The sequence below is a fragment of the Erinaceus europaeus genome, chromosome 6 (assembly GCF_950295315.1).
Source record: "Erinaceus europaeus chromosome 6, mEriEur2.1, whole genome shotgun sequence".
Classification (NCBI taxonomy): Eukaryota; Metazoa; Chordata; class Mammalia; order Eulipotyphla; family Erinaceidae; genus Erinaceus; species Erinaceus europaeus.
In genome coordinates this window covers 7,516,732-7,538,610 of record NC_080167.1, presented here as the reverse complement: position 1 = coordinate 7,538,610, position 21,879 = coordinate 7,516,732, and the positions used below count along the sequence as shown (strand labels likewise).

Sequence of the window (21,879 nt, the reverse complement as noted above, 5' to 3'; positions counted from 1 at the left end):
CAGAAGTGAGGTGTGGATGGCCAGGGCGGCCAGGTTTAAGTTGTTTCTCTCTGGGCTTGAATACAAGGGGTTCTGACAAGTCTTGCCAAGGGTGGCTAATGAGGGAGGGGTCCGGGCTGCTCCAGGGCGCTGTCAGAAGGGGGGGGCGACTTGAGGAGGGGGGGGCAGGGTCCTTCACCCTATTGGGGCGCCCGGATGGCTGCTCTGGGTGCTGCCAGTCTGTCTCCAGCTTGGGGACAGTGACAGGCGCACGCCCCGCCCTCTCTCCTCCCCAGACCTGCGGGCTTTTGTTATGCAGATGGAGGCAGGAGGCTGAAGGGGGGGGAGGGAAGACTGAGAGGGTGGGGGGAGCAAGTGCAGCTCTGGAGACCAGCCTCCTTCTCTTCCTCCCTCTCCCCTCCTTCCCTTCCTCCTCCTCCTCCAACGTCACATTGTGGAGAGACAAAACCCCGGGCGCGCCCGAGCGCACAGCACAGGCGCACGCACGGAGCCCGGTCCTGGTCCCGTCTCCCCAGCCTGACCCGCTCAGCCCAGCTCCACTCCCGGGCCTGGGGCCACCAGCTCCCCGCGCAGCCACAGCCAGACCCTCGGCAGCCAGGACGGCCTGGGTGGGGCCCCCCAGCCTGCTCTCTCTGCCCCACCCGCCCCGGCCTCCCGGCCTGAACCCCAGCTCACGCACCCCAGCCCTCCCAGGGCGCGCCCCGGCCGGGAAGCCTCGTTTCAGCACTTCGGACAGCGCCCGGGAGCGGGCTGCGGGGCCATGGCGAGTGTACAGCAGGGCGAGAAGCAGCTCTTCGAGAAGTTCTGGCGAGGAACCTTCAAAGCCGTGGCCACCCCGCGTCCCGAGAGCATCATCGTCGCCAGCATCACAGCCCGCAAGCCGCTGCCAAGGTGAGGACCTCCGTGAATGTGCTGAGCGCCCCCCACTTTCTGGCCTGGGCCCCAGAGACCGAGCCAGGAGGGGAGGTTGAGCGGCCTGTCATTCCCTTCCCTGCGCCGGAGCTGTGGAGAGGGGACAAGGATTCCTTGGGGACAGCTAAACATCATGGTCTGCTGTATCCTCAGGGTAGGCGGTGGAGGTGGGCTGTGGCTTGACGGAGAAACTTTTCTGGGTATCACAAAGCTCAGAGGACAGAGGGGGCAAAGGAGTGGGTGCTCTGAGGTGCTGGGGGGGGAGGTTTTACAGAAGCGGAGAAGGAAGGGTGCTCAGAGGCAGCGGCAGTTTGCTATACTCAGCTCAGAAACTAGAGCTCTGAACGTTTTGACAAAAGCCCATATGTTCTTCCCTCAAATACGCCCTCGGCAACACCATTCTCGCCTGCCTTTTTGGCCAGCCTTCTCTTCAGCATCCAAAACTCTGAGCCCAGAAATCAGGGAGGAGCCTCCCATGTGGGGGAAGATGTCTTGGGAGAGTTTGGTTTGGTTCCCCCCAACCTTCCCCTGACATTCCCTCCAAAGGATCCTATTGCTTCAAACTCGAGGAGAACAGACCTTTCAGTGGTGGTGGCAAACTGTATGGTGGGTTGGGTTGGGGGACAATAAGGAGAGAGAGAAAGGGAGGCAGAAAGAGGGAGGTGAGAGTAAGGGGTGAAGCCTAGGAGCATCTGAGATGCAAGAAAAGCCCCTGACTCTTTTCAGAAGTCATTCCATTTAGAGGAGTGTGGAAATGAAAGAAAGGAGGCTGTACCCTCTTGTCAGGAAAAGTCAAGGCAGTCTGAAAACTCATCTCTGGCTGGCTTTGGATGAGTGGTTTGATGGGAGAAAAAGAAAAAGAAGAAAAAAAAAAAAAAGAAGAAGAGGAGGCCAGGGGAGACCTCTTGGGGGATTGATTCAAACTGGCAGGCTGCACTGGTGACTAGATTAGACTGGGAGCTTGTCCGGGGAAGAGCTTGTGGCAGAGTGCCTGTTTGCATGCTGAACTTTCTGGGGGGCAAGCTGGCGGTGGGGGAGAGGGCTGTCATCTCTAAGACAACGGACTCGGGATGGAGAACTTTTCATCGACGCCTGGGGTTCTGACTCATACAGGTTTCCAGGAAGATGGGAGTGGGGGTTGAGGATGGGGAGATGGAATCAAAACGGAGTGCACACAGCAGCCATGGTGGACAGCTGGGGAGGGGACACCCTCTGACAGGGGCTGGAACAGGGGAGTTATAACACCAGATGCCATCAGAAAGTCAATAGTCCTCTGCTCTGCAAGCAGCGGCGGGGGTAGGGGGATGTCTTTGTAGCGAGTTTTGAGATGAGAGGTTTTGATCTTTTTGGGTCTTGTCTTCCTTTCCACTTCTGGGTGCACCTGTCATTGTAGACCAGGTGCCCTGTGGGCCAGAGACTGTGCCCTTGAAGATGGGACCTGTACTGGGGGTGGGTGGAGAGGTGATTGTATTGGAAACGAGAGGTTTGGCTTTGGGACTGGTGTTTTGTTATTTCAGAGGTGCTGAGAGAGGTGAGCAGACTCCCGGTGGCATTTTAATTCTGAAAGGCATGTCTTAAAAGTCCACATCGCATGACTCCTTCACCCTCTGCCTGTCAGCCTGTGTCTGTCACGTTCTTTTGTTGGCTGTGTTCTCTATCACAGGAGTTGCTCACATCATCTCCTAGACTGCATGCTTTTTTTTTCCCATAGCATTGTAATAATAATAATGATAATAAGTAAAATAACCCTGGTTCACTCCATCAGGAACTCATACCCCAGCCAGCCCTTCTACCCAGGTGTCATTTCATGCTTGGTGTCTTTAACATCCTGAATTGCCTTTCTTGCTGGGAGTGACTCCGGAGTGAAAGTCTAAGCCATCAGTCCCTGAGGGATGGCCTGCTGGCAGGACCCTTGTGGTGACTTCTGTCATAGTCATGGACTCTCTAGAATAGATCCTACCTCCAGAACTCTGACTCCTGTCTGGGAGGTGGAGAGGTCTGCAGAGAGCATTTGAGTGCAAGCCCCCAGGGAAGACTGGGCTTCAGTTCATCTCTTAACAGACTGTGCTCTCAAAGCAGAATCTTTGCTCCATTTTCACCCAGACCTGGGTCTTCTGCATCCTTCCCCTGCCGCCTTCACCGGTTCCCACCTGTTTCAAGGTTATACTTGCTGGTGGGTGAAAGGGACATGTCTGGAAAACAGAGTTCTTTGAAAGGAAAGGGACAGAGCCACTGGCATAGCACCAGCAGGGGTAGCTTCTTATCTCTCCAGGTAATCTGGGGGCTTGGACTCATCAGAGATATTTAATCCCAGTGATTAAACAGTCGAGCTCAGAGTTGCAAATCCACCCCGTGACTGTCAGCTGGGAGAAGGGGTGGCGGTGTGTGTGTTAGGGGTGGGGGAGGGGGCGTGGTGGATGAGCCACCAGCCCAGTCTTGCTCACGCCACACGTAATAGTAATATATGTTTATAGAGAAGAGTTATCCCCCCAACCCCTGGGATATTCTAAGTCTAGCCACAGATAATTTAGTGCCGAGGTGGGAGCGGCATCTCCCATTTGTTGATTTCAAGGCAGGATGCATCTATCACACAAACTCCACTCCCAGCCCAGCCTCCGCTGAGTCCCCTGTCCCCTCTCCTGCCCCTGTGAGGCGACAGCTTTATCATACATCACACTGTAAGCCAATGACAGACTCAAATGTCAGAGCCCTGTAGCAGAGTGGGAGGTGGCATCTGGTGGTTAAGAGCTCAGAAGGAACCTGGGCTCTCCCGAGATCTGGTTCTGTCACTCAGCTGAGGGTCCCGGCTGAGCGGCTTGGCCTTGCTAAGTCTGTTTCGCCAGCTTAAAAAAAATTAGACGTGATGACAGTCATCGTCTCAGGCAGAGTTAGGGGGACTGAGTCAGATTGGCATGCTTGTCATGGTGGGGTGTGAGGTCTGGGGGGTGGGCACCATGGTTGTTTAACTGGCATGATTGTTGCTTGAACACAGTCCAGAACTAGAGAGGCCACAGGAAATCAACATTTCCCTCCAGAGCTGTGTTCTTCATGCCTGTCTATCCCCCGCCAAATGCTGACGCGAAGAAATGGTGGGGTTTCAACTTCTGAGGAGGTCACTGCCACTACGTGGAGCTGAGATTAGCTTGCAGCAAGCTAATCTCAGTAAGCGTCCCCTGCAAGCGTCAACCTGGCTTTGACCTAGCACGTTATGATTGGGCCCTCCTCAATCGCTATCGAACAGGCCATGGCCGGTGTGCTGCTATGTTCCATTGTTGGGGAGCCAGAGACGACCCGAACTGCCCCTGCGGCTACAGACAGACTATGACCCACATAGTCAACGACTGCCACCTCTCCAGATTCAAAGGAGGTCTTGAAACTTTACATCAGGCTCAACCTGACGCTGTTGACTGGGTACAGAAGAAGGGCAAACGCTAGAAGAACAACAAATAGGTTCCTGAACACCCAACTATCCTTCACCTGGGTTCATCAAATTGCATGTTTCCTTGCCCCAGAGGGAAGGTACACTCACACATGGAACATAGCGGCACACTGGCCATGGCCTGTTCGATAGCGATTGAGGAGGGCTGTTGACTGACTACGGAAGAAGGGCAAATGCTAGAAGAAGAAGAAGGAGGTGGGGTGGGGTGGGGTGCTTCCTGATCTACCTCTCTGGCTGCTTTCTGGTCTGACTCTTCCAGCGGGGAGGGGTTGTGAAGAATGCTCTAGATGTAGATTTGTGGGTGTAGTATGTCTGTTTTGTTTTGCGTAGAGATAACCAGATAGGTCCCTGCTGCCAGTGTGGAGAAGGCTTGGACTCCTTGGAAAACACTGATTCAATCCCTAGTTCTTTCAAATCCAAAGCGACTAGATGGTTTATAGTTCATGTCAGAACTGGAAGGGGCTGCCTCAAATAATTATTCCAGGGTGAAAGCTCAAACAAGGACTACTTGTGAGTGGGGTGGTCTCAGCCAGACCCCACACCTACTGGGAGAGAGCATGAAGCAGTAAGACACCTATCTAGAGAGACACAGACCCCCACACACACCTACCCCCTCCCCCAAAGTGTAGTTATTCTTGCCTGGAGTTAACTAAGAAACAAGCTCAAAGTGAAAGACCTTGTGTTTGAGACTAGCTCAAACTATAAACTATAGTAACTAGTTATAGTTAACTATTTTTTATTTTTTGGTATATTTTAATTTTATTTGTTTCTTACTGGGTAGAGACAGAGAAATTGAGAGGGATGGGGGAGATAAAGAGGGAAAGAGACAGAGAGATACCTGCAGCTCCACTTCACCACTCATGAAGCTTGCTCCCTGCAGGTGGGGACCAAGGGCTTGAACTCAGGTACTTAACACACTGTAGTGTGTTAGCCAGGTGTGCCACTGCCTGGCCCTAGTTAACTTTTCTAATAATCTTGTCTGTCTGTTTTGGACTGGAGCCCTGCTCAACTTTAGCTATTAATGCTATAGTGCACTAGTAAGTAGTGCTGGGATCAAACCTGGGACTTCAGACACACAAGTCCTTTGTGCTGCCATTCCCCTATCTCCCTGGTCCTCAAATTATACTAGTCACATGGAAATATGAACACATGGTAGTTTTAGACATCATAAACATGAAAGAAAATCATTTGAAATGAGTCTATCCGTTGTTTGTGGCTACACAGAGTGGGCTAGAAAGGCAGCTACCTTATAAAGCATAGCATCCCCTGTATGATTCTCTTGGCAAAACTATTATTTTTCTTCGAAAATCCTTTCTATGCAGAACAGTCCAGAAACAGACTCCAGCCTAGACCCTGTCCAAAGGATCATAAATTCCAAACTATTAGAGCTTTCACTGCAGAAAGGGGACGATGGCCAAATTGTAACACAGGAGAAAAAAAAAAAAAGCCTTTGAACCATTTAATTCAAGTCTCTCCTTGATGCCAAGAGATCAGTTTGTGCTGACTCTGTCTCTGGGAGCTGTAGGGGGATGAGAGGTGTGGAGAGGGCTGTGTTGTCTGGAGGCAGTTCTCTGACAGCCTCTGGTTAAGAGCCAGTGGACCCAGGGTCACGGACAATGCTTGCCCTGGCCATGAGTGGACATTTTTCTTGGGGCCAGGAGTGTTATTGTCTGGGTTGAGCCCTTCTCCCTCTGAAAGAGAGACACCTGCAGCACTGCTTCACTACTTGCAAAGCTTTTCACCTGCAAGTGGAGACCGGGAGCTTAAACCCAGGTCCTTGTGCATTGTAATATGTGCTCAGCCAGGTGCACCACCACCCGACTCCCATTTTTTCTTTTTAAACCAGAACACCACTCAGTTCTAGCTTCTGGTGCTGCCAGGGATTGAACCTGAGACCTCCCATCTGTAAGTCCTGTGTGTGGAGGCTCCACTGTCTTCCAGGCTCACAGTGGGGATTCTGATCAGAGTCACCCAGTAGACACACAGCCTGATGTCAAGCTCACATCTCACTGTGATCCTAGTGATGTGCCTTGGGTTTAGATGTCTGTCTGGTCTGTCTTAAAGGGAGAGATACCAGCAGATGTGGGGGCAGAGGGCTATATTAGGTGTCACCTTAATGTACTACTCATTCTACCCCACATCATAAGTCCCAGGAAAAGAAAGGAATCCAGATCAGCTGCCTTCTGTTCTGTGTGGGTACCCCAGGCTGGCCACAGGAACAAAATATCCTTCCTCTCAGGGTGGCTGGATCTCCTTTCCTGCGAGGTGAAGAGATTTGCCCAGGTTTCATGCAACCAGGGTTCCTGAACTGCTTTCTCTGAGGTGGAAGGGAAGATATCTGAAGTGGAGCACATAGCATGGCTCTGAGCTGGGGCCCTGCAGCTGGGAGGTGGGGTCAGTGGTTAAAGCACAGGACTTAGGTGCTTGAGAACTATGTATCTATCTATCTATCTATCTATCTATCTATCTATCTATCTATCTATCTACCTGTCTATCTACCTATCTTACAAGAAAAAGGATGAGATAGGTAGATAGATAGATAGATAGATAGATAGATAGATAGATAGATAGGTAGATAGATAGATCTTCTGAAAGAAAAAGAGCAGTGTCCTTAAAGTCAGATGCACCCAGGATGAAATTTTGCTTTCTAGCTTTGGAATCTGCTAGCCCCATCATCCTTCCATGCTTTGGTTCCCCCATCTGCCCTGTGCTCATCTCCAGAGGGGAAAGTGAGGAAAGACCAGGATCATTTCTGTAAGGAATGTGGCACAGAGCTCACACAGTCCGAGGCCTCTGCGAATGGCGCTCATTCCACTCTAACAGGTGCTGACAGAGGAGATGGCAAGAGAGCCAAGCCTTCCTCACCTCTGGGTTGTGTCCACTTTCTGGTGAAGAGCTGGGGTTCCTCAGCCTGGCCGCTAGCTATCCCAGTGCTCTGTATTCACTTTTTTCCCCCAGTGAGTTAAGGAGGTGTCAAGTGGTGACTTTTTAATGGCTAAGTAGTGTTCCACTTCTGTTAGTGGACATTTGGCTATCATGAGTAATACAGCTATGGAAGTTATGAACCCGGGGGTACAGTTAGCCTATTGCACATTAGTTATGTTGTAGTCTTTAGATACATGCCTAGAAGTGATACTGAAGGATCATAATATTACCTTTATTATTACTTTATTTATTTTTAAGAATCTCCGTACTGTTTCCAGGAGGGCTTGGCCAGTTTGCATCCTCACAGCACAGCTCATTTCCTTCTTTCTTTCTTTTTCTCCACATTCTCACCAACACTTGTTGTTTCCCACTTTTTTTGATGTAGGCTGGAGCAATGATTCTTTTATTTCACCATTTTTTCCTAGAAACACAAAGAAGGATCAGAACCAATAAGTAAGACCTTTGTTCTCAGTAGAATCTTAATTACTTCCCATTTTTCAGAAGAGAACACAGTGATGTTCTCTGCTGGGGGGTGGGGGCATTATCTTCCCAGGGGACAACTCGAGGCCTTGAGGTGTTTTGTCCTTCCTGGTCTGTAGCCCTGGAGTCAGATCCAAACTGGACTGTGATGGTGATGGGGGCAGATGGGGGGGTGGGGAGGTGGGGTTAGAGTGAGTCCAGAGATGCCAAAGAGAAAAATCAACACAGTGGCATGAATTCAGAGTGGGAGAAGCTGTATGCCACTAAGAAATAAAGTTGTACATTCATCCATGCCTTCCTTCGTTCGTTCATTATTTCCTTTGTGCAGAGTCAGGAGGGCATCGTGCATGTGAGGTGTCACAGCTCTGGACTGACTTTTCATTCAGGTTGGGGGTTGGTGTGTGGACACCCCCAGTGCCAAAACCCCTGCACTACCAACCACTGTACCTGGGCCACACTCCTGGAAGGGCAGCAGAGAGCAGAACAGCCTGGTCTGCTCCACAATCAGCTTCAGGTGGGAGGTCCCTGCTTCCTGGGGGAAAGCCGTAAGTGAAACAAATCTGGGACTGGGTATTGGCTCACCGGGTTAAGCACACACAGGTACAAAGCACAAAAGACCTGCACAAGGATCTGGGTTTGAGCCCAGCTCCCCACCTGCAGGGGCGATGCTTCACAAGTGGTGAAGCAGGTCTGCAGGTGTCTCTCTGTCTTTGTTCCTCTCTGTCTCCCCCTCCTCTCTCCATTTCTCTGTGTCCTGTCCAATAAAATGGGGAAAAAATGGCAACCAGAAGCCGTGGATTCCTGGTGCTGGCACCAAGTCCTGGTGATAACCCCGGAGGCAAAAATTAACTAATTAATTGTTTGATTAATGAATTAATTAAAAAATAAACAAATCCGTGCCTGATACAAGGCCATCAGGCAGTTAAATGCTTCACAGAGGAATGAAGCTGGGAGTGGGAGGGCTGGGATGGGGGGATGGTCAGGTGGAGTGGACAGGGACCTGGGTGAAAGGAAGTACCCTGATGCTAACTGGGGAGAAAGGAATTTGAATTCACGGCAGCACAAGTGCAGAGACTGTAGGCTACACACCTGCTCTAGCTTGTGAGGACTTGGGGCAAAGAGGGTGACAGGAGGACTGTCAAAGAGGACTGTCAGGATCCAGGCAGGATGCAGAGCAAGCAAAGTTCTGTGAACCAGTTACGGGTTTCCCAGAGCCTCAGCTCCAAGGCTGGAGATTGGCTTGGTGTGTGTGTGGGGGGCGGGGGCAGTGGGGTGCTGTAGCCTGTCAGTCAGAGTCCTGGTGTCTTCTGCTCCCCTCTCCAAGCTTCAAGGCAGCTGGGGATGACTTTGAACAGCGGTGTCAGAAGATTAGCTGGGGCCCTGCATGTGCTATGGACAAGCATGAAATTTACAGTCTCTCTGATTGTGATCAATCAGATTAGGAAATTGAAAAAGACAGTGCTTAGACTTCCAAATAGCGATGGCAAATCTTGCTCCCATGATGGCAGCGAGGGAGGGTTTGGACTGTCTCCTCCACTTCGCCTGACGAGACTCTCCCTCCCCCCACCCCACCATTGCATACCCTTAGAGCTACAGTCTCCCCCCCCCACCTCTCTCTCTCTCTCTCTCTCTCTCTCTCCCTCCCTCCCTCCCTCCCTCCCTCCCTCCCTCTCTCCATTTCCTTTTGAGATTTTGCAGAGGGAGCTCCCATATGCCACAGCCTGTATGCGGAGCTCCATGAAATAAAACACAGAATTAAGATGTCACAGAGACAAAGCCAAACCCAATGCAGGAACAATGCAGGACCTACAACAGTTATTAAGTAATTCACATCTGCACGTGTCTGTTCACAACAAACATTAAGATCCTCTGGACGCTCGAGTTGCTCATCCTGAGGATCCCTCCATCGCCACGTACCCAGGGCTTCTGCCTGCAGCCAGCTTTGCTGAGCAGCAGATCACTGGGTTCTGGCTTCAAGGAAAGTCTAGCTGAGGTGAGGAGCTGGAATTTCGCAAGGTAGTTACCACTCCTGTGGGGGAGACAAGTGCCATCTGGAACTGAAGTGTGCAGATCTGGCTTCTTGATAAACCCATCTGACCTGCTGTCTAATCCCACCCTCACACTACCTCTGGGAAACTTGGGTTCCTCAGATCCATTTTTGAAGATGGGAAACTGAGGCATGGTGGGGAGCAGAGAGCTACTCAATAATGCATGGCTGGGAGACAGAGAGAGAGAGAGAGAGATGGGAGGAGACCCCAGAATGCTCACCTGTGAAGTTTATCCTCATGTGCACTTTGCAGGGAAGACAATGAGGCCAGAAATGGGTGGGTGTGACTCATCAACTGTAAGAGGTAACACCGGGACTTGAACTCAGTTCTGTCTCCTCTACAGGTAGGTAGCCCTGTTCTCTGCCCACCATCCTTCCTGTCATTGTGGTTTGGATGTGAAGGTGTGGGTGCTTTCAGTCATGTGGTATGTGACCACCGTGGGCCATTGTGACATCCCATCCCACAAACCTCTTGGGGACATTGCCTTCCTCTTCCTAACCCTCCTCACAGTCCATGGTCACAGGGAGCTAGAGAAGCCCCTTGTGGAGAGCCAGCAGGACAGCACAGGACTTACCAGCATGGGATACCAAGATCCCTCTCTGACTCTGCATAAGCCAGAGTGATGTCCCCTCAGCTTTCTTCTCAGCCCTTCTTGCTTGATAAAAAATAACTAGTAAACCAGACCCCACAAGCCCTCTCCTACACCAGCACTTAGCAAAAACCCTCTGCTATTGGGTCAGTGACATAACTCACTGCTTTTTCCTGTGTGTGACCCAGGTTTGAACCCAGCCCCCACCTCATTGAAGGAAGCTTTGGTGCTGTGGTCTCTCTTTATCTCTCCCCCACCTCTCTCTCTCTCTGCCTCTGTGTCTATCTAAAATTAGTAAAGCAAAGCAAAGTCTTTTGGTGTTTTCCTTTGGTTTATAGACTGTAGCACCAACTCCTTGCAGCTCACAAAGCCGTTTTCTCAGGGGATCTTCCCATGGTGCTTCAGACAAGGTCACACCCTGAATCCCAGACTTTCTTATCTCTGCAGAACCTCTCTTTGGCTTTTAACACATCTGTCATCTTGCACTAGTTGTGGGGATTGTTGGGCAAAGTGGCCCTGTCTGCTAAGGGTATTAGAGGCAGTATTAGAGGCAGTGTTGCTAGTTTGCAGGCTCTGTTTGCTTGCTCCATCTTGAAACCAAGCAAAGCCCCGATGAGTGCTGGATGAAGCATGATCTGTAACACTGCTCCCCTAGGAAATTATTCTCACACCTCGCTGTCCGGATCATAGAGAATTCCTTGTATCTAGAGGTGATGATGCTAATGCTGTCAGCTCCCAGGAGGAGACCCTGAATGCCAAGGAAGAAGTCTTCTCTGTCCCTGCATCCTCTGTCCTTTGTTCCTAGGCTGCATCTCAGCACCTAGGAAAGCAGCCTATGTTTGGAGAATTTTAACTTTTTAAAAAATATTTATTTATTGAGGCCAGGTGGTGGCACACTTGGTTAAGTGCATGTGTTACCATGCACAGGGACCTGGGTTCAAGCTCCTGGTCCCTACCTGTAGGGGGAAAGCTTCACAAGCGATGAAGCGTGTCTGCAGGTGTCTCTCCTTCCCTCTTTATCCCCATTCCCTGTTAATTTTTCTCTGTTCTATCAAAGTCAAAACAGTTAAATTAATAAAGGTGTTAAAATGAAAACATTTGTTTTATTTGATAGAGCAGAGAGAAATTGAGGAGAGAGAGAGCCTTAAAGCACTGTTTCACTGCTTGTGAAATGCCCCTGCCAGTGGGAAGTAGGGGCTTGAACCCAGGTCCTTGTGCATAGCAATGTGTACATTCAACTGGGTGTGCCACTGCTCAGCCTTCTTGGGGATGGTGGCTAAATGTTGCTTGAATAAATCACTAATGAGAGCTTACAGGTATGAATGAGCACAGAGGAGGGTGGCTGTGAGGGAACTCGGAGGCCCACAGAGTTATAGCCTTGGCATTCTAAAGCTAACAGGGCCTTAAAGACCCTCCAACCCGCCCTTCTCCATGGGGAAGGTGTCTATTTAAGAATATGCTTAATGTATTGGGAATAACAGTGTGCACATATAAGTTATAAATAAATATTTATAAATGAGGGATGCCGTTCACTGGTGAGAATTCTTTCCTGAGAAGGAAGCAAGTTGAGAAGAACTCTGGGGTCCACTGATCTCGTGAGACTGAGCGAGGTAGTGAAAGTGAGGGTGAAGTCCATGTGCCCAGGCTGAACCAGCCTGGCTGAGCTCTGGAGTCTGGAGAGTTTTTGCTGTGTGACCTTCCTTGCTATGATCAGGTGACCAGCTGCAGCTCCCCTGCCCCCACACCCACTGAGACTTGGCACCCTGCCCCGCGAAGGCCTCCTGTGGCAGATGCTGCCCGGAGCAGAGTCTGGGGAACCGGGTGAGACATCCATCTGCCCCAGGCACAGGCTGGCAGAGCAGGTGAGCAACTCTGCTGTGTCTAGGCTCAGATTTCAGTGCTTACAGTTGATAATGCTGGCTTTTGTTTGGCCAGTCTGCATGCATTAGTCCAGGTGGCAAATGATTCTGGGGCTCAGCACACTTCCCGGGTAGGGTGTGTGTGTGTGTGTGTGTGTGTGTGTGTGTGTGTTTATGGGGGGCGGCAGTTGTCTTAGTGGTGGGGCAGGTGAGGAGCACAGGGTCACCAGTTAGCAAGAAGACTGTGGTTTCCAGCAGGGAAGCTTCATCCTAATAGCAACTCCCGAAGGACAGGACAGCAGCTCACTACAAGCCAGCATCAGCTCCCGGTCCAGCCAGGATGGGAGGAGGGACCCCTGGAAGAACCCAAACACAGATTCTTCATCCTGTGGAGGGACAGACTGAGACACAGAAAGAGCTCCAAAGGTTCATGTCAGAGCTAGAACTGAAATATAGGTCATCTAAAGCCTCAGAATCCCAATTCCACCAGAACTTGAAGTGTTTGTGACCAGGAATCTTGTTTTTGTACCATCATGGAAAGGGAAGTGAATCTGGAAAACACCAGAGGAACCCACGCACTGTTTCTCTTATCAGAGAGAGAGAAGAAGATTAAAGGATGGGTATTTAGAAGTAGTAATAGGTGTAGGTATGACTTAGAAAGGAAGCGAAGGGCCCATGGTGACGCACCTAGTTAAGTGAACATATTACCATGTGCAGAAGCCTGTGATTTCATAATGACTGGCAGGATTGTGGGATAAGAGCGGTGAAATTCCATACAGTTCCCACCACCAGAGTTCCATAATCCATCCCCTCCATTGGAAGCTTCTCTATTCTTTATTCCTTTGGGAGTTCGGACCAAAGATCTCTATGAGGAGCAGAAGGTGGAATTCTGACTTCTGTAATTGCTTCTCTGCTGACATGGTTATTGACAGGTCGATCCATACTCCCAGCCTGTTTCTGTCTTTCCCTAGTGGAGCAAGGCTCTAGGGAGGTGGGAGTCCAGGACACATTGGGGAGGTCATCTGCCCAGGGAAGTTAGGTTGGTGTCATGGTAGCATCTGCAACTTGATGGCTGAAAAGTATTAAGATATAAAGCAGAACAAATTGTTTAATAATCAGGAACCTAAAGGTAAGAATAGAGCAGATGAGATTTGAGGTCTTTATGTTGAGAGAAGCTAGGAAATTTATTTTAGGTATGTTCCAAGGGCCCATGACTTTATTCATTTTTCCCTGAGCCCAACAGTTAGTATGCAGGTGGCATAAAAATATTGTCTGGAGAGATGGTGTCAGAGTTGGGAATAGGACTAGAAAGCTGAATCAGGGCAGAGAGTAGCTCCTAAATATGGGCAAAGTATATAAATACCGTTAACTGTAAACCTTGTCGACCTGACCTAGGGCCCATATCTATTCATATTTAGCACAGGAGCCTGTGTAACCTCTGCATCCCTCTCGGTCTGATGACTTCATGCTCTTTGCACCTGCTCCCTGCCACCTCTTTGTCCCTAGTGGAGCATCTCTTAGAGCCACAGCAATTTTCATGGTCTTCGGGAACGAAGGAAGTCGAGTGGAACCCCAAGAAACTTCAAGGGGGACTCAGAGTTCAGGAATCATAGAATCTTTGAGGGCTGGTGGTGCACCTGGTTGGGCACACACATTACCATGTGAAAGGGCACAGGTTCAAACCCCTGGAACCCACCTATAGGGGAGGAAGCTTCATGAGTGGCAAAGCAGGGCTGTAGGTCTCTCTCTCTCTCTGTGTGTGTGTCTCTCTCTCTCTCTCTCTGTGTCTCTCTCTTTCCTCTCCCTCTTAACTTCTCTCTGTTTTTTCAAATGCATGAATTAATTAAAAATAAAGAAACTTCATTGTACCCCATTACTGCAGAGTGCAGATTGGGGCAGGAAATAGGTACCAAACTACAGCAGGGGTGGGGGAGGGTTTATATGTGAGCCTGGAGACCTTCCTCCCATAGATAAGATTACATATGACAACCCCTTCCTCCCAAAGGAAAGGTGCCTTGACAATTGTGGGAGCCCAGGTCAGGGGGTATTATAGACTTCCAGGCCCCCTTCCCTAACTGTTCATTTCATGGAAGGCATCTGACAGGGGTCCCTAAGTCACCTGCCCAGCAGTTACCACCACAGACTGTATGTGGGTTCACTGTAACACACCAGCAGGTTTTAGGAAGGAGAAAAAAAAGCAAATGCAGCTGCTGTCAGCTGTTGGCAACCCTGGACTCTGGCAGATACATTACTGAGCCACTGTACATATGGCTCAAACAGCTCACGACCAGGCCACAGGGAGTTCAAATGCTCTCATCTATGCACTTGTGTGTATTTTCCATCAACTCACTAGACAAGGTGTGCTAAGAGTCCCCCTGCTGCTACCCAACTCTCACTCTGGTCCAAAATAGTGTGCTGCCTCCCCATCTTTGAAAACTGTGCTGCTCTGATCCCTACCTCCAGCCCTAGAGCCCTCCAACCCTCTAACCCTGCAGCCCTGCAGCCCTCCAGACTTCCACCCTGCAGCCCACCTTGCAGCCCTCCAACCCTCCAGCCCTCAGGATGGATCCCATTCCCATTCAACAAGGAGAAGCAGTTGCCAGTGGCCAGCTAAGGGAGGTGTGTGGTTGGATGAGTTCTGACTCTGAAGCTCCTGAGTTTGATTTCTTTTAAAAAAAATATTTTATTTCATTTATTGTAACGAGAAAGAGTAGATACAGAGAGATATAGACAGAGACGGAGACACCAGAACACTGCTCAGTTCTGGCTTATGGTGGGGCTGGGGATTGAACCTGGGACCTCAGAGCCTCAGGCTTGAAAGGCTTTTGCATAACCGTTATGATGTCTCCCCAGCCCCTTGAGTTTGATTTCTATGCCATGATGACAAGCTGTGTGACCTTGGAAGTTGCTCCCCTGCCTGGAGTGTGGTTCTCTCACGTCGCACATCCCCCCCTCTCTCTGATTTTTTTATTAGTGATTCGATAATGATTGACAAGATTGTGGGATAAGAGGGGTGCAGTTCCATACCACCAGAATTCTGTATCCTATCCCCTCCATTGGAATCTTTCCTATTTTTTATCCCTTTGGAAGTATGGCCCAAAATTCTTTATGGGGCACAGAAGGTGGGAGGTCTGGTTTCTATAATTGCTTCTCCACTGAACATGGACTTTGGCATGTTAATCTATACCCCCAGTCTGTTTCTATCTTTCCCTAATGGGGTAGAGCTCTGGGAATGCACATCTCTGAACTCTGGTGACTGCTGATTTTCTGGTGGGGGGGAGTATTTGCATAGCTGTCATATCCCCCCTCTGTCACACACGTGAAATCTCTAAACTCAGGGGTTCCGATTCCTTTCACACAGATGGAGCAAATAGGGCTCAGAGGGGGGAAAGGGACTTGCCCAGAGTCACAGAGTGAACCATAATCATGGCTTCCTGACCCTCAAGTTTCACTTCCCTCCCTATGTTCAGTCATAGCCAATGACAATAGAATCTGAGTATTTATTGTATGCCTGTCACTGAGTAGTTTGCTTTCTCTGTAATATGTCACTTAACCCACTCAGCCACCAGCCGAGGTGGTTAGATACCATGTCAGTTTCTCCTTTGTGGATGATAAAATTAAGCATTAGAATGGTAAGTAACTTGCTTCCACTCAGACGGCGAGGTAACGGCGGAGATGTGATTTGAATCCTGGGATGGTGATGCTTGTTTGCAGCACCTGCTCCGCCAGCCTCCCTGCCTAGGAAGGAACTATCAGAAGGATTACAGACACCAGCTAGAAACAGGGAAGTCCTTGAGCAGCTGCTGACATTCATCAGTGCGTGGCTCCATCCTGCGCCACCTCTGTGCCACAGTCAGGCCAAAGGGAGAGCGGAGCCCAAGATGTGTGTCCACCAGCAGTGCTGGGTTGTTATATTTTGGGGTGAGAAACTCGCCAAGGGAATATGATGCTATGTTAGTGGAGCATCCTTTCTGAAAGCAGATTTCCCTAGAGAAGGAGGGACATGGGAATTCATCTTGCAATTCTAATTGCAGGGCCTACACCAGACTGACCCATGGAGGTGTAGTCAGTGTGAGACTGTGGTCACTCTCCTCTGGCACAGTAGCTCTGTGCTTGCTGAACGTTTGAGTCATAGCTCCACCTTTCTGCCCATTTGTCACCTGTTCATTCATCTTCTGTGCCTCCATTCACTGTCCTCTTCCTTTAACTACTCTATATCCATCATGGATCAAAGAACTAGTTGGCCCTTATTTCATTCATCTTTCCATTTATTTGTTCACTCATCCATTCTCTATTTTTTAAAAAAAATGTATTATCTTTATTTATTCACTGGATAGAAGCAGCCAGAAATTGAGAGGGAAGTATGAGATAGAGAGAGAGAGACAGACAGACAGACAGCACCTGCAACAACACTGCTTCACCACTGGCCACAAAGCTTCCCCCTGCAGGTGGTGGCTGGGGGCTCGAACCCGGGTCCTTGTGCACTGTAACATATGTGCTCAACCAGGTGTGTTACTGCTCAGCCCTATTCTTTATTTTTGTCTCCCATCCATTCTTCCATCCAGTTGACAAACCCAATGCCTCTTAGGCATAATGTCTGGCTGGATTTGGTCTCCTAACCTTAGTTCATTTGAAGCCTCCTAAAATGCTGAGGTCCCAGAGAATTTAGGCATTTTAGGGTTTCTTTACTTCTCTAAGGCTTTTTGTTAGGAGGATTTAATGATTGTACATAGGGCAAGTGAAATAGCTTATTTGGATAGTGTGCTGTTTTGTCATGCATGTGACCTGGGTTCAAAGCTGGCCCCCACCACGTGAAAGGAAGGAAGCTTCAGTGCTGTGGATGGACTATCTTTCTCTATTTATATACCTCTCTAAAAAATATTAAAGAAGCGGTTATACATACCAATTATTATCTGAAGCAAAGAATCCTAATTGCCACAACCCTTTTTAAGCTTGCCTACCTCCCTTCTTTTTTTTTAAACCTTTGTACATTTTTTTCTTTTTTATTTTTTTTCTTTATTGGGGAATTAATGTTTTACATTCAGCAGTAAATACAATAGTTTGTACATGCATAACATTTCCCAGTTTTCCATATAATAATACAACCCCCACTAGGTCCTCTGTCATCCTTTTTGGATCTGTATTCTCCCCCCCACCCCAGAGTCTTTTACTTTGGTGCAATACGCCAATTCCAGTTCAGGTTCTACTTGTGTTTTCTTTTCTGATCTTGTTTTCAACTTCTGCCTGAGAGTTAGATCATCCCATATTCATCCTTCTGTTTCTGACTTATTTCATTTAACATGAATTTTTCAAGGTCCATCCAAGATTGGCTGAAAATGGTGAAGTCACCATTTTTAATAGCTGAGTAGTCTTCCATTGTGTATATATACCACAACTTTCTCAGCCACTCATCTATTGTTGGACACCTAGGTTGCTTCCAGGTTTTGGCTATTACAAATTGAGCCCACCTCCCTTCTGATAATTCATTCATCTCTCACCTAACATTGAGCTTCTGCTCTGTGCAGAGCATAATGGTAAAGACCACTTTCTCTGCTCTCAAGATGATTACATTCGAAAGAGAGAGATGCATATAAATAGCTAGCAATGACTATCCAGGGCCACAGCTGACATTGTCAAAAATAGAATCCATGTCCAAGTAGGTAAAATGACTTGCCCAAGGTCATTGTGGCTAGTCGCAGTGCCATGTGATCTCAGAGGTCATTTCTTTATACACTTAGCTCTGTGCTAAGCAGCCTGTAGATAACACATCACTGAGCCCCCATGCCAGTGCAGAACACTGTTTCCATTTTGTAGGTGGTAGAAGTGAGTCCCAGAAGTCTAAGCAGCTGGGCCAAGCTTATTGCACTATCAAGATCAAAGATAGGATGGTCCAGGAGTGCCTTCTGCTGTAGCCTTCTGTCCCACTCACTCTCTTCCCCAGAGGCGATACAGGCAGCAAAAGATGTCACCAGTGAAGCGTGGCTTTTCCCCAGCGTTCAAGTTCCTCGGTGACATCCTCAATGGAAGCTCACTCCACAACTGGGCTCGAGTAGAGGGAAGGGGACAGCCCAGCAGTGAGGATGACCTCGGGGCTGGCCAGGCAGGGTACTTGTGGTCCACTCCCTCACTGGATGGGTATTCACTCAGAAGGAGAACCAGTCAGCAGGAAGTGCCTTCTGGAAGCAGGAGGGGTTGTCACACCACACATGAAGAAGGATCAACCTTGTAGACAGCAACGTGAGATCCACAGCTAATTCACTGTGTTGCTGCTGTCTTTGAGGTGGTGGTTCAGGGTACTTCAGGCTGAGCCACTGGTGTTGAGGAAAGGCTTGGGAGGTAGATCTGTTAAATGCCAGAACTTCCCACTTACTTGCACTCAACTGTAGGGTGATTAAACCAGCTAGCCACTCCAAGAAGACTGACCCAGAGAGGTTACTGGCCTTGCTGGAGTCTCTCAGATTGGCAGAGCTACGGCCGTTGGCTGTCCATTCTCACTGGTTTCCTTAGAGATGTCCATCATTCCTGGCACAAGACTCATCTCTCTATCCCTAGCCTGCAGTCTGTATCTTTACTGCTTCAGAGAAATCTTTTTTTTTTTCTTTGTGTTTCTTTAAGATTCTTTCTCTGAAGTCTAAAAATCCCCTCCCTCTAAAAACTGACTTAAAAAAAATCAAAAGCTACAAATGGTATTATTCCTGTTCCAGACTTGGCACATGACACCCAGAGGCAACGAGGGTACAAACAATAATCTGATAAAATGAAAAGGAAGAAAGAAAAGAGAGAGGAAGGGAGGTTGGTAGAAAGGGAAGGGAGGAGGGAGGAGTAGTTGGAGGAAGGAAGAGATGGTAGGAAGGAAAAGAGAGGTGGAATAGAGGAGAAAATCCTACAAAGACTGGTATCTTAAAATACTATTCCACTGCACATGCAGCTTCTCCTTTAATCCCTTGGTTTTTTGTTTGTTGGTTTGTTTTTGAGGTGTGCACTATTATTATCTACAATCAACAGATGAGGAAGCTGAAGTTCAGGAAGGTCACATGACTTCTCCAGGGTAACAGAGCTAGGAAAATGGAGTCAGGATTCCATAGTCAAGGTTCCAATAGCCAAGATTTCAACCACCATGTCCTGCTAAGGGACTTCCTGTGAGGAAAGGAAAGACTATTAAAATTGTGCAGAGAGGAGTGGCTTTCCTGGCATCAGTGAGCAAGTCTGCAGAGTGGGAGCTGTATTTGCTGATCAAAGGCACTCAGTCAGCAACTTATATTCTGGGACCCCAGCTGCAGGCATCTGGGCCTGTGCTCAAGTCCTTCAGTCTTGTAGTGAGTTCATGCAACACCCAAGAAAAATATTAAGAAAGGAAACACTCCTTAGCGTGTCAGCCAAACTACAAAACTATGCAGCTGAGTGGGTAAAAGGAGTGTGTATGTGTGTGTGTGGGGTGGGGGGGCGGGGAAGATGAATAAAAGAAAGAAAAGTTCCACAGAGAATGTTCACAGTTTTAACCAAGTAGAAGTTGCTGCCCCAGCAATGGCTTCTTGTGCTGTGTCTAAGCTCAGTAGCAAATAGTGCTTTCATTTATTAGTGATGTCTGCCATCAATGCAGACAAAGACAGCTTTGATCACTTAGTGATATCTGTCGCTGGTGTGAGGAAGGAGGTGGCAGGGTGTGTGGTGCATATTTATCTTCTCCAGGAAGAACGCATTGCAACTTTTGGAAGGATCAGGTCAAGTATTAACCAGTGAGCACTGACTACACTATTGATGTCAGGTCATACATTTGCATTCATTCTTTCCACTAATAGTCATCACAGAGCATCTTCTCTTTTGATGAGGAGGGAAGCAGAACCTCAGAAAGGCTGTATCACTTGGCCAAGGCTAAAGAAGCTAGTCAATCACTAACCAGCTCTGCTCATCACTGATGAATACAGAAACCAATCAGTGGATGGATAGAAATGACAATGGAAGAATAGTTGCAGGATATGCGTGTGAGTGTGTGTGTGTGTGTGAGAGAGAGAGAGAGAGAGAAAGTGTGTGTGTGTGTGTGTGTGTGTGTGTGTGTGTGTGTGTGTGTGTGTGTGTGTGTGTTTGGCCAGTGGGTTTTGTCTTACATAGTCCCATGAACCTAGCAACTATTGACTTGTTGGAAAAGTCATGATGCATTTTTGTATAGAAAAATGCATCATGACTTTTTTTTTTCCCTCCAGGGTTCTCGCTGGGGCTCGGTGCCTGTACTACAAATCCACTGCTCCTAGAGGATATTTTCCCATTTTTGTTGCCCTTGTTATTGTTATTGCTGTTGTTGTTGTTGGATAGGACAGAAAGAAATTGAGAGAGGACGGGAAGACAGAGAGGGAGAGAGAAAGATAGACACCTGCAGACCTGCTTCACAGCTTGTGAAGCAACCCTGCAGCAGGTGGGGAGCCAGGGGCTCAAACCAGGATTCTTACACCGGTCTGTTCACTTTGCACCATGTGCACTTAACCTGCTGCGCTACCACCGAGCCCCCTACATTATGACTTTTTTGACAACCCAATAGCAAAGGGTCCAGAACCTGACTGATGCCCAATTCACATTTACTTAGACCTATCTCAGAGACCGTGCTAGTCTAGGAAGGGTAGTTGAGAGACTAAATAGATTCCTTGATGGGCATAACAGGAAAGCATCTAGTTTAGTGCTTGGCGTAAGCCAGGAACATAATAAGTATATGTTGAAGCAAATAGCCAGAGGAGTTGGCCAGTGAGTGGGGTTGGGAAGAATGCAGAGAGCCTGTCTTGGTGAGGACGGGGTTCAGGACCAGCCCACTGCTGATTCTCAAGATGGCAAGCTCAGTGGATGCATTCTCTCATCTCCAAGGGCAAGTTAGGGAGCTGAAGCAGGACTAGAGGTGGAAATAGCCATCCTGCATCAGGATGTTTACATCTGGCTGGCTGTTCTGCCAACAGATTGGGAGGCCTGGGAATTTTCTGGGTCTGCTGTGGACTCTCTAAAACCCAGAGCAGGACAATGTATCTCCCTACTGTTCATAGTATCTGGATGCCTTGGGGGTGGAATGCGAAGGCAGTTGGAGAGGCTGGTATTAAGGGAACCCCATTCACTCCCCCCACATCCTTTCCCAGCTGTGTCCAGCCCTTGGTAATGTGGGGAGAACTGGTCTTATCTGCAGAGCTAGTGGACTGCATTTTCACATTGTTCCAGAAAGGGAGGTCACAATGAGATGGATAGAAGTACTTTTTCCATTTCACAGATGACAAAACTAAGACCAGTAGAGTTGCTCACAATAATAGTAGCATTCCCTACTCAACAAAGAGTCACAGTGTCCTAGGAGATAGCTGGCGCTCTTACCTCTGCTGCGCAGATGAGGAAGCAGAGGCTGTCCAGAGAGGCCAACACTTCATGGAACCTACCCTTCTCTGGTTCCAGAGTCCATGCCCTTAACCTTCATGTGACATGGCCTCTTTGCCAATCCATAGTGAACTTATCGATCCTCCATTTCCATTACTGTCGTGTGTTCTGTATTTTTCCAGTCTACTCTGTACCTCTGGGCTGTGCTTTTATCACTATGAGGTAGAAAGAACAGGTGTCCTTTCTTCTTCACTCCCTCCGACACATCAAAAGTGGAGCCTGCAGTAG

General features: G+C 48.7%; 1 protein-coding gene across 2 annotated transcripts in view; it reads left to right on the top strand.

Annotated features, from left to right (window-relative positions):
* Positions 1–363: 363 nt before the first annotated feature.
* SRRM4 (serine/arginine repetitive matrix 4) overlaps positions 364–21,879 on the top strand; it is a 168,173-nt gene continuing 146,657 nt past the window's right edge. For both annotated transcript variants that reach the window (XM_060193008.1, XM_007529319.3), the window contains exon 1: positions 364–891. In XM_060193008.1, the coding sequence (XP_060048991.1) occupies positions 761–891 (131 nt within the window). In that variant the 5' untranslated portion in view covers positions 364–760. The remainder of the gene's footprint in view (positions 892–21,879) is intronic.